General features: G+C 39.7%; 1 protein-coding gene across 2 annotated transcripts in view; it reads left to right on the top strand.

Moving 5' to 3' along the window:
- Positions 1 to 13,003, top strand: part of LOC138300449 (protein FRA10AC1) — a 195,491-nt gene that overhangs the window by 65,080 nt on the left and 117,408 nt on the right. For both annotated transcript variants that reach the window (XM_069239842.1, XM_069239843.1), the window contains exons 4-8: positions 3,273 to 3,368; positions 3,487 to 3,532; positions 6,618 to 6,694; positions 7,027 to 7,110; positions 8,313 to 8,397. In XM_069239842.1, coding sequence (XP_069095943.1) covers positions 3,273 to 3,368; positions 3,487 to 3,532; positions 6,618 to 6,694; positions 7,027 to 7,110; positions 8,313 to 8,397 — 388 coding nt within the window. The remainder of the gene's footprint in view (positions 1 to 3,272; positions 3,369 to 3,486; positions 3,533 to 6,617; positions 6,695 to 7,026; positions 7,111 to 8,312; positions 8,398 to 13,003) is intronic.

The raw sequence follows: 13,003 nt of genomic DNA, 5'->3' as shown, positions 1-13,003 counted from the left end.
AAACTAGAGAATATTATGATTTTGGAGATTTAACTAGTGATGGAATGGAGGGAAAATCTAATTGCAGAATTGATGGAAACAGTAGCAGGAGTAATAGTAGTATTTGTGACACTGAAATGCATAACTTATAAATGCCATAGAGAGTTACAGAGAATTAATTAACTGTTGTAACTGATGTAAATTTGAGAACTAGAAGGAAAAGACAAGTTCCAAATACGTATTCTGAATTTGTAATGTATTAGTGCTTATGTTATGTAGTAATTTATTATTATTATTATTATTTTCTTTTTTTTTTGTTTTTGTTTTTTGTTTTGTTTGGGAAAAAAGAGATGTTGTAATAGTGTATAGAATGTAGCGGACAGAATGTAGAATCTAGAATCGCTTTGAGGGAGATCGGTGTCAGTTGGGAGAGGAGGCTATGCCGATCGGACGCTGTTGGTGAGCCTTTATTATTGATGTGTTTTGAAATAAAAGAAACACGAAGCTCATCTGCAAGCGTCTTTATTTACAACACCAGGTCATTGGTATAAGTATACTCAATAAATAATTTCACAAAAGTTGGCAAGTCAGTGATATCCATGTAACGTTCTTCAACTTTAATGTGTGCTCCCATGATGCAGCCTAAAAAGTAGAAATATGTTAGCAGTGCTAATGGTTGGAGTAAATTATCTGCCATTTTATATTCTTTAAATGAGTTATTATAAATAGTAGCGAGTTTTAGGCTCTGGGCCCTTTACCAAACGATGAAACAGATTCCAAATTAGGGAAAATAGTATTTACAGACAATGCTGATGTGAGGCCATTACTAGAAACATATTCATCGTGAATCCAGAAGCTGGACAGACAGTGTCTTTTTTTCATTCATGAATTTGCAAATTGGTTTACATTTAGCCTAAATGCACTGTATATATGGCATTACATTTGTGATGAGCTCATCTTGCAGCCGGCACAGTTTCTTGTGTTACCAGCAGTGGGATTCGGATGGGCTGGATTATGTTTGGATTTAAAACCCATGAACGTAGCTGTTGGAAGGTTTTAGTTGCCAGAGAAATATTGAGGGGTGTAGTCACGGGCCTACAGGGCCCCATGGGAACTAAGGTGTTGATTAATTATAGTAAGTTTTTTATTCGTTGTTGTGTGAGCAGATCTGGGTGAGGTGACTGAGCATGAGGCGTAAAGTGTGGAGAGCCCTCGCAGGTGAAACAATGTCCCCTTTTCGTATTCATGTACACAGCAGACGTAGTTAGGAGATTAGGAGTTTTGTGCCACAGTGAGTCTCTGGTCATGTAGCCAGTAAGTTGGACTGCTTTGTGAAGTCTTTTCTGTGAGAAGTCGAGCTTAGTGTTAGTAAAATCATTATTTTGTAAGTAATTACTTATTGGCATAAAGAATTTATACATAGTGAGCCAGAGAGATCGTGGGGAAGCAATTTGAAGAAGGCGCCAAAACAGAGCAGATGAAATCAGTTATGAAAAATTGTCGACATCCTCATTATAAAATATCTTGAAGGGAGACTACTTGTACCAACAAAGCTGACTGTACAGTTAATTGAGAAGTTGAACTATCAACTAACCAGAAGGTAATTCTGAGCTAATTTAGTCATTCATTTTATTTCATTCTACACAGCATATCGGAATGTGGGGCAGTAACATAAGATGGCATTGTAGTGTTGATGTCCATATTGTCAAGCATATTTGGCATTTACTGTGTATCTTGAGGAAGTAGTACCATAATTTGTTAAACCCAAAGTCAACCGTGATTGTTAATGGCGACACAGGTTTGTGAAAGGAAGCCATTTTGTGACTACAGAACGTATATGTAGAAAATTCTGGACCAAAATCTCTTTGGTGAACATTATAATTTCAGCATGGTGGCGAGTAATATACACTGGCTGGAAAACCATTGTTAAAGATAGTATACAATAACTAGTACTTCACATAATGCTGCTTACAGTGAATGGATATGTCTTTGGTGATTAAAGCTGTGTCACATTTGGAAACCTTTGACTGTGTTTTAGGAAAACTTGCTTGAAATCCCCTAGACTGCGCTTTTTAACTTTTATTGATAGTTTTCTGCATCTGTGTTTTTGATTGGTTAGTCTTATCTTCATCTTCCCTACCTCATCCCTGATCCGTCTTAGCCTTCTTTTTCTGTTGTGTACTGCTATTGCTGCGGCCACTGTAATTATACACCAGGGGAGAGCCAAATTATGCAGCACGGTAGAGTAAATTATGTGGCAAGAAAAGTCAAATTATGCCACATAATGCGGCTCATTTTGTGGTAGTATTATTTTTTTTTACTCCTGTTAACACTGTCTGGGCATTGATTGCACCTCATTAATACCAGTTTAACACACAAATATAGCACTAAGCAGCAGAAGTGATGAGCCAAGCTGTGCAAAGGTCATTTCACTGCACAGCAACATGTGGTACTGCGTTTTTAGTACCTTTTGAACCGCTTGAGCTAGAAACTATTTTTTTTAAAAAATCTGTGGATTATGCAGTAGGTGATGGACTATGTGGCAAAAATATAAAATATGCGAAAAATGCCACGGTTGCACAATTGCATAATTCTATTGGCTCTGTTTATTGCACAGGAATCACTAGTTTAAGAAATGCTTTATCATTTGAATATAGTTTATGATACAGCGGAATGTGCTATTCAGGCAACTTTAGATATAGATATTAGCAGCTGCACTTTGTTTTAGTTTAAGAAGTGCATAACAGTGGGGGCTTTAATTGAATAATAATAGTAACTTGATTTTTTTATGTAGCACGTCTCCTATTTTGAAGCTCACTAAATAAAAAATGATGCAGTTCCCCAATACTCAATTTACCTATTCCCGAAATGCAAAAGGGAAACTTAGCCTTGCCAGGATTCTAGTCTTTACCTGTCTCGCCCACTTTGCTTTAAGGTCGCATAGGATGTTGCACTTTAACTGAGGCTGACACCAGTTATAGGAAAAAAAATGAAAGTAGTCTCACATGAATAAGCCTTTATTAGGCCAGTATTTAGCTGAGAACATATTTCCATTGACATATTGCTCATATAAGTGCTGGAGATGTACTTCAAACTTTGGCTCTTATTGGACTCCTCTTTCATCCACCTCTCTTGCAGATGGGGCTTATAAGCTTTTCTTTTTGGGTTGTTGTGATTGCTACTTCACCATTGGTTGTTAGACAGTACTCTTCTGCGTTTGTTCCAAGGCTTGCAAACATGCCTCTAAATTATTGAATATAAATTAATGTGTGTGTGTTACCTTTGATTAACAGGACAAGGTATGATGATGCCTTACTTAAAAAGCCCTTCCAGAAAGAGAAACATGGAAAAGTTGCCCACAGCAAAGTTGCTGCAGATGAATGGGACAGGTAGAGTACATGTTACTTGTTGTAGCTAATTTTTAAGTATTTATTTAAGACTCCTGCTTTGTAGGAAACACTAGATGAATTAATAACTTGAAGTTAAAACAAATATTTCTGTCATTAGGGAAGAAGCAAGGAATTGGAGATGTCATTTGATTTCTATGGATGCCGTATCCTTTAATTTGATGACAAAGAATGAACATTGCTTCGGGCCAGCTCCTTGGCATGATAATGTTTTATTTCTGATTCCTGTCCCGTGTGCACAGCGACATTTTAGATTCATGTTTGAAATCTTTAGCCACAGCAATGATAGTCAATTGCTTCCATATAACAATGTTTTGAAAAAAGCTTTGTGGGACTGGATTCTTTCAAATGCCCAGAAATGGTGTAGGCTGCACAGGGAGCAGGTTGCTTGTGCAAGATAACAGTAAAAAAATGTATAGCTCACTCAAGCATTTGAAGAAAATCAATAAATGTTGGATTTATCGCTTTATGACATTCTTCTGTAGGGTCACCTCCAGGGAGGGAACCATTTTGTATAATGTTGGACAACACTAACATTGATTTTAGTAGACTTAACAAAATGTCTCTCTAAACTGCCAAGTTTAGTAAAAATACACACTTGTTTATATACGAACAATTAGTTATGTCCCAGAAATAAATGACTTACAAATATCCTGTATGTACGGTTGGTGAGTAACAGAAAGCATGCTCTGTGCTTATGGATGGGAATAACATGTTCACTAAGTTGAACCTTTTTATAGGCCTATTGGAAAGCCATGAAGTCTGCGTTAAAACATAGGAGAACTTTCAGCCTTCTTTGTGATGAGGAGGAAGAAAATACAAATAAATAATGACTGTACTCAACCCTCACATAGCCATGTTGGTTCAATTCAAGGGAAAAGGTGAAGTTTGAGTGTCATTAACACTCTGTGTTGTTAAAACGTTTACTTTTCTTAGTTTGTGGATTGGAGTAAATTGATACATTCTGCTTTTGTTGGATGTAGCGATCCAAAGTTATTAACTATACACTACTCTGGCAATGTTACAATTTGCAGTATTTTGTCACGGAAATATTGGTGATGTCAAAAAGAAGTCTTTAAATAATCTGACGGGCCAAGGAGCATGCTCAACAAATGGGGTGCACGAGAAGAACGGCAGCATTGTTTAAATGTGTATTTATGATTTTGTGGTGCTGTTTACAGTAGGACTTAAAAAAGAAAATCCCACTAAACACAATAGAGAACACAATACCAACACAAAATAACAATAACGATGAAGACTGTATTCTCAAAACAAAATGAAAACAATAATCTTAGATGAAATAAAGCAATAAAGCAGTTCAGCAGTGAAAAACAGCCCTTGGTCATGCACTCTTTATATTGTTTGTGAAACCCGATTATTCATGAAGTTTAGAACACATTTGAGGCAGAACTAATCAATTGCAAAATAGAGCCAGTAATAGGGTGTCTCTGTATTTGCATACGACTATTGCTTGTACAAAACGGTGGAAACACACAGGATACTGTAACAGAGGAGGGTTACAATCTTCCTTCCAAATCAGTTACCTCGTAGCAAGTCTGTAGTTTTAAATGTTCACAACTCTGTTGGCTTGCAGGCATACAAAATAACACAGAAATAAGCAACATCCGAGCACTTATCATATAGTTTGTACCGTCAAAGTAAGTGGACCGTTCCTTGCAGTTCAAGTGCTCATAATGATGAGCAAAGTTGGCAGACAGTAGCTGGTGTACAGTAATTGAATCAAGCTCATGCACTCAGGGATCGCAACAGACCATGAGGGCCTTTCTGGATCCAGCTAGTTTGAAAGCAGACAGGACCTCTTCATCTGAAGGGTCAAAACAAAGATGATGTAGGGAAGTCTACTCACCAAGCAGAGCCACTACTGAGTTTCACCTGAGGATGCACTAGTCAGTCTTTTAACATCCTGCTTTTGTCTTGTGTGAGGGGGTTGAGAGTCTTGTTTGTATTTAACTGGAAGTGGATTGCCTGTAGCTCCATGCTCTAGTGTTCACTGACAACACTGTGTCCACGCATATTTAGGTTCACAGTATGTTAACTGAGCTGCACAGCAGTTCCAGAATGTATTCACAATCCATACAATCGGGTAAATGCCCACTGCTAGTCGGTGTCCTGTGAATTCTTAGATTTTAAAATTCCAGTTGACCAAAATGGTGCACTACTTCAGAGAGACGCCTGAATGGTTCTCTCCCAGAATTCATAACGAGGGCCTCTGACTACATGCAGAGTCCCGTGTACACCTTCCAGGGACATGTTGTGGTAGGAAACTATATTAGTTCCCCATAGCCAGGTCTCGTAACAAAAGAAGTAAAGGGGTGTAGTTGTGTTGGATGGGGTTGTCCTGTTTGGACAGCACTTAACTTCCACCTTACAAAAGCTGCTTTTACTCTTGAATACTTTTTTGCAGTCAACTATGGATAAGCCTAACGGAAGGTGCACGTTGTATTTTTTTTTTTTGCACAACGTTTACTACACACTTTTGTTGTAATGTTCGTGAAGCTTTACAGCAACCATTACTGCATGAAGTGTTGGCAGATAGCTCATGCAGTCAAAACCAAATGCTAAGGGCCCCTATCTGCCTCAAGTGCCTTGTCTTAATTTACATGAGAAAGCCAGAGGGCAGCATTGCATTGGTACAACCACATACCCTAAAAAAAGAATATTAAGTTATCATCTGCGAGGCCTTGTACGGAGGGCTTCAAAGTGGACTGCCCCCATGAATCCACAGTGTGGAGTGAGCATTTTAAGCTTTTCCTTCATAGGGCTAACCAGAAGGGTGACCCTGAAGTGCACCAATTTACAGGTTGAGGAGGTCTTCAGGATTAGAGGCCCCTCAAATTGTTGCCAAAATGAGACAGGTGAACGTCATGGCAAAAGGAAAAAATGCCAGAAATGGCAGACCTGCACAGTGTGTTTGTGGCTTTCTGCCTTATTGGTGGGCAAGCATAAATAAAATAAACACTTAAGCACAGTGGCCAGGCACGTCAGTTTACACACATTTTTTTATACGGGGTCTTGAATTGGCCTCTACCATTTTTCCTATCTCATTAGACTCAAGATCAAAGTTACGTTTTTAAACGATTGCAACATTTTAGATTGACACTGAGAAATAAATGTTGCTTTTCTTACTGTGATGACAATTTGTGTTCATTGAGACTAGGTTTAGTGGGACTGCAACATATAATACCCTTTCCTTAACCTTGTTTTTATCAGTTTGCCAGGCATAAAAAGTTTGTTGATGACTACTTTTTATATTATGGGGGCAAAAAAGAAGATTTCAAGCGTTCGCAGTAAGTACTGACACAAAATGTTTGCTTCTCTGTTGATAATGGATAATTGTTGATAAGAGCACAGCTTTCATTTCTGCTCAGTCCTAGAGGACTCACTTAGTCTGGCCAAGTGTGTAAGTCTGCATCCTCTTTCCTGTTTCCTCATGAGTGTGTTTGACCTGATGCAAAAAAATACCTCATATTGTCGAGTTGCAAGGAATCTCCACATCACCTGCTACAGGTTTTGAGGCAAGGAATGGTAGTTGGTTGGGATGGACTTGGAAGATTCCACGACTGAGCCTTCTGTTTTCTTTTAGTGCATGTTCTCATATTCTGTTTGTGTCTGTTCACAGAGCAAATGATAAGACAGACTTGGACGTCATTCGAGAAAATCATCGGTTTCTGTGGCAGGAGGAAGATGAAGTTGACATGACATGGTAAATTTGTGGTTTAGTAAAATGCGATCTATTTCTCTAGGACAGGATTTGGTCGGCCATGTCTAGTGCAGGTAATACCTGCCATCTTCTACAAACAGTAGAGAACTTCCCCACCACCGCCTACAACCCAGATTTGATTTTCTGCTCTCCAACATTTTGGTTTTGTATTTATCTTTTTTGCTTAGTTGACCTGGCATAAATGATCCCATGTAGGCCATTGAAAGCTAATTTACAGATAGGTTTGCTTCTTCATTTGTTGCTGTTATCCATGGTCTTGCTAAGTGCCCTTTTCTCACAGACTTGTCTTTGCATTGCTTTCACAGAAGCGATGCCATAAGACTTATCGTGAATTCCAGCAAAGCCAGGAAAGCAAAGCAATATGTCGAAGTAACTGCAAATTACTGATGTTGGCATCAAACGCTCGTCAGTTCGACCCCCCCTAAATTTAACTGTGCAATTATGTTTCTGAACTGATGTTAATAAAAATAATAGCAAGGCTACAACACGCCCACAACCCTCATCATGTAATAGTGCACTTCTTCCAAATAGAAAAACTTTGATTTGTTCCTCACGATTGACGATTAGGAAGTGTGCTGTGGAAGGATCTTAGTAGCATCGAACCCGGTGTTAGAATATTGGGGTTATTTATGTACCTTTTATATTAATATCAAGGTGGACATTATATGGAAATTCCATGTGACAGCAGACTTAAACCAGGTTAAATAAAAAGTCATAGTACTGTGGCTCGAGACATGCAGGGTACTGCAGCGAAGGCGGAGTGACGACAGATGGGTCTTTCAGAAAACCTTGGTAGAGGGATCCTGTTAACAGATCCACGAGGGAATTCTGTGTGCAAGGTCATGGGTACTTCCTTGTCATACAGGCGGGGTTCAGTAAGCATACAGCAGATGGTCTGCACAATAAGTATAAGAAAGGGCGCAAAATAGGACTCGCACTCAGCCGTCGCATAAGGGTGGACAGTCTCCTTGAATGTTGGTTCCAGGCTCTCGATATGTGCGTCACAGTCTAAGTTTGACAAGGGGTATACATGCAGTGTCTTTGCCCTGGGGGGCATGATTTTACAGGGATGCTGATCCGACAAAAGGATAATGAAAGGTGCCCTCAAACCGTTCCTAAGTGTATAGAGAGCCAGCAAAATAGTGTTTGGAGTTATGCTGATCATGTTTTTTCTCTGTTTATAGGGAAAAGAGAGTGGCAAAGAAATACTGTGATAAATTATTCAAAGAATACTGCATAGCGGATCTGAGCAGATTCAAACAGAACCAGGTTTGTAGTATTTGTGAACTTTTCTGTGTGCTTGAAACTTTAGTCAGAGCCCTTGGAATTCCTCACCGTTTTTAAACGAAATTCTTCAGCAGAGATATATGACTTTTGAGATTGTAAGTTATCAGGCTGCACAACATTTCGAGGTGACCCCCTTACTATCTTTTCACACTGTTACCACTTTGCCTTCTGCCCAAGCAGCCTTTTAAGGACGCACTGCAATGTAGGTTGGTTCATGCTCTTCACGTCACAAACTTACATACATAGCAGGGCCTATGGCAGGCAGGCTCCCACCCTTCAGGACCTCCTCCCCCATTCACCCTATGAATTTCTGCAGGACATGAGTCTCCCGGGCATCTTCTTACGCTCTGCAGGGTGACCCCCTCCTTTTGTGTTACACCACTGGTGCACGTCTGCAACAGTTTCTTTTCAAGTGCAATGCTAAATTCTTGTTGTTCTTAGTATTTAATAAAGGATATTTTTTTTTACAGTGCTTCATACATTGCTTTTGCTGTTTGTACGTGTTAGGAAAAACCCATTGCACTTTAATCACATTTAATGGCACTAAATTAACTCCCTCTGAAGGAGAAATTTGCCTCGCCTGAATTCAGACTCGAACAGCAGATCATTACAAATGTTAGCTTAACTCACTGACCCATTTTGCTAGTCGGTGTTTTAGTCATCTAAAAACCTTCAAAATTAAGTCTGCCTTTGGTATGATTTTGATACAGATGTCTTGCCCAACCTTTGGCAGTGCAGGAAGCAGCTTCTTGTGTCAGTCATTCCAGGCAGATGGCAGAAGCCCGTTTCTCCCCCTCTCACTTCTGCCAACTCTTACCACATTTTCAAACTTGTTAACTTTCGTAATTCTTTGTTTGTTATTAGATCAATGATTGGCAAGAGCTAAACGTTTTTCCATCATCCTCTCCTGATTGTTGTATTTTGGTTCATACATGAGTCATGCACCATGAGCAGAGTCCTGCCAGGGGTGATGTAATCCCTTAGCTCCGAGTATCTCATGTCCCAAATATACTTAGAAAAACGACAATGTGAAGCAACAACAGCACATTGGATAAATAAAAAATGCATGTCTTCCAAAAAGAACACGAAATACTCACATCCTTATTTACATAGCAAGAACGACTCAAAAGAGCCCCAGAAATAATGATTTACACTGTTCACTTGTTTGATGTAGTGTATAACTTCATCTTAGCTTGTTAAAACATTCGTGCATAGATCTTCCCGTTTAGTGTAGCTAGCTCAATTTTTGGAAAAAGTGATACAGTCCCTACAATCCCCTATATTTGATTTGTTATTCTTAGATCATAGAGCAAGTGGTCGAAACACAAAGTCTTCCATAATACTCTAGGCATGTGCTTGAGATTAATAACACATTGTGAAGTAGTTAGAAGGAAATATCTAACCATTTGAGTTTTCTAATATTGTATTCCTGAGGTCAGTGTGTAGGTGTTCAGATATTCAGTTTAACTTAAAAGGAAAGATGAGAAGAGTTAAATAGTTGATCCGTATGCAGTATTTCCATTTTGCATTATTACTGCGGCATCCCATAAAGTGAAGGAGTACATTTACCATGGACTGTGAAGGGTGCCTCTAGAATGTCGGTCAGTGTTCACAGCCTTTTTAACGTTCATGTATTTCACCCATTTAGAACATCATCTAATGGTGGGGGTGGGAGGTAGACTGGGGTAGGGGTGTTATAATGTTTGTATACTCTCAGGTGCCAACAGAGGACTTCATCCTGCTATCTTGTGAAAGGAACAGAAAGAAGAATGTTTCCAAGGGAGTTCAGCAGTTAACACCTGGAGCTGTATTGCACGAAGTGCCCTGGGGATGCAACGGGTGTTTGCGCTTGCTTTACGCACCCTGGGGCACCTTGGTATTAGAGAGGGGCCCCCCAGACACTTCTACGGCCCCTTCTGTAAAACAGGTAGTGTTGGTGCACATGTAACACCAGGGCAGTCATCAGAGGGAGTTCCCTCTATGCTTCTGCACTCATGCCGTATTATGAACACAGGCACAGAGTCAAAGAAGCTGTCAGGAGGCTCATTCAGTGCGTCCCCTGATGGTAGCCCTCTGGATGGGTTAAGGGGCCCTATGGACTCCCCGGACATCCTCTTGCAGGTGGTTGCAGTCACTCACTGTACCTGACTGGAAGGAGATCTTTCTCCCCTCTTAAAAGTGCAGGCAGGTTGCTGCCTGCACAGCACAACAGGGAGCGGCTGCTTCAAAGCCACTCCCCATTTCACTTGAATGCGCTGCCCCCATGGCAGCATGAGTTTGCGACTGCCCTGAGGGCAGGACATCTAACTTAATAGGGCACACTTTCCCTGTTTGCTCGCAGCACACCTGTTTGAAGGAGCGCCGTAGCGCAAACAGGGAAAGTGCGCCCTATATGTAATAGGGACCCTAGTTGTTGAAGTGTGTGCCTCAATACCAAAGAGAAAGGTCCTGCTGAGAGATGGGCTTCATAGGTTGAAAGGAATCGGCAGACAACTGAAAGGGAAGGTAGTCCCTGTGCAGGCACAAACCTTTGGGACAAGCCAGCAGGGTATTGCATGTATCAACATTTGGAGAAAACATGGTCAAACAAACAGAATTTATTGTATTCATCTGTGGAAGGAAAAGGATGGTTAAACAATGCACTAAACTATTTACAATCCCATCATGAGCCCTAGTTATTCAATTCCCTAAATCTTGTGTCAAGATGAAGAGCTTAATGGCTGTAGTGCATCTACTTCTGTGTGGATGATTTGTGATGCATTCTATGGAGTTGGGTACTGCTCCACGAGAATTAAGAGATTAGTATAACAGAGGGTGTTCATCCTAAAGGAATCCTACTTCATTGTGCTTTTATGTTATTCAGAAATAAAGTTTCTCTTTACATTAAGCACTCAGGTATGCCATTCATTTTTTTATCACAATGATAAATAATTTCACTAATTCTAGAGGCGCATTTTAGTAATTCTGAACAAAGGTACATTTCAAAGGACTTATAATCATAACACTATTAGATTTATAAACATCATTTTGAAAGGACCTTATACTAATTTCCAATATTCTGTTCCTCTTGCATGTCTTAGAAAGCCATAAACCCATACACCCTCCTTCTTCACATTATCCATAGCTATCTGCGAGTGACACCAGCAAAATAACATAAATTGAAACTGAATGCATAGGGCAATATGTATCCTGGGAAGACTATTCAGCATTGATAGCTCTTCACGAGCTTGTACCCAAATGCCACTTCAGTCCACATCATCTTTTTACTGTGATTTTTCTTATGAGTTTTTTGCACACCAGCTTGCAGTGTGACACTTAATTGGACCTAAATATCACGGGACACTCGGACTTCTTTTGAGAATTATGTCTCAATTTATCATGCTATTTGCTGTACCTAATGTTGAAAAAAAAAACAGGTTTGTGTGTCAGGAGGAGTGAAACAAGTGTTGGATGTTCAAACTCAGTAAAGATGCACCCTCTCGAATAAACAAGAACAATTATAATTTTAGACTGTTGGGAATTACTATTTGTGCCTTTCAAATGAATGAGACAAAATTATTGTATCCATCAAACTTCAGCATTTACCATCCTGGGTTATGACACTTCCTTTATTGACTTTCACCTCATCTCATGGTCCAAAGCAACAGCTTTTGACTTTTTCAGCATTTTTTCAAATCTAGATTTTGATTAAATTACCAACCACTGTGTCAGAATCAGTAGATCTATGGGTGGATCATCACTTTGTTTTATTTGGACTGATGATGTAATGCCTCCGCTCGTATTATCCCTACGTCAACAATAGTATCTTCATGTACTGCTCTAGGAAACCCCGACTTAAACCACCGGGAGCAGACAGGGGAGTGGGATGCCTCCCTTTTAATAGTTGGAATGGAAATACTGCAGTGACAAAATTAGGTGAAATTCTATAAGCCCAGAAACTTCCTCTGATGGCTATCACAACTGGAATCTTTTCTACAAGGGTAAGGTGAATATTATCCTTCAAAGACGTATTGAACTGTTCTCTCTGACCATTACATTATGGATCATACAAAGCAGTTGGGATATGTTCCGTGTTTTGTGTATGGAGAAATGTTGATATTTCTTCGGAGGAGAATTGAACGCACTGTCAGTCACAAGAAATTGTGAGAAACCTTCCCTGCTGAGGACTTCCATAAGAAAGTCCAAGACAACAATGGTAGACACTCTTTCCGAAAACATGACTTCTGACCACTTTGAATAGTAGCCTATAAGTACCAGAGTGTACTTTGTGTGGGTGGGAATGGTCTTAAATAGACGAGCAATATCCAGTCCTACTTTTTGCCAAGTAAAATTTGGCCTCTGAACCAGGTGCATGAGAGGAGTTAGAAAGTCTGCAACATATGTTTGACAAAATTCAGGTTTCACATTGCCTGGCCCACTTGTCAGCTTCAAAATCCAATACTGGCAAACCAGAAATTACTTTTCAATATGTTATTAAGGGAGGACATTGCCATATGCCCTTGATGACATGCATCCATCAGAACTTTACGTATTCCTTTCGGGGAATACACATTCAATGTTACGAGCGACAACGTCTTCTGGCACATTT

This window comes from Pleurodeles waltl, chromosome 6 (genome assembly GCF_031143425.1).
Source record: "Pleurodeles waltl isolate 20211129_DDA chromosome 6, aPleWal1.hap1.20221129, whole genome shotgun sequence".
Lineage (NCBI taxonomy): Eukaryota > Metazoa > Chordata > Amphibia > Caudata > Salamandridae > Pleurodeles > Pleurodeles waltl.
This window is presented reverse-complemented; position numbering and strand designations above follow the sequence as displayed.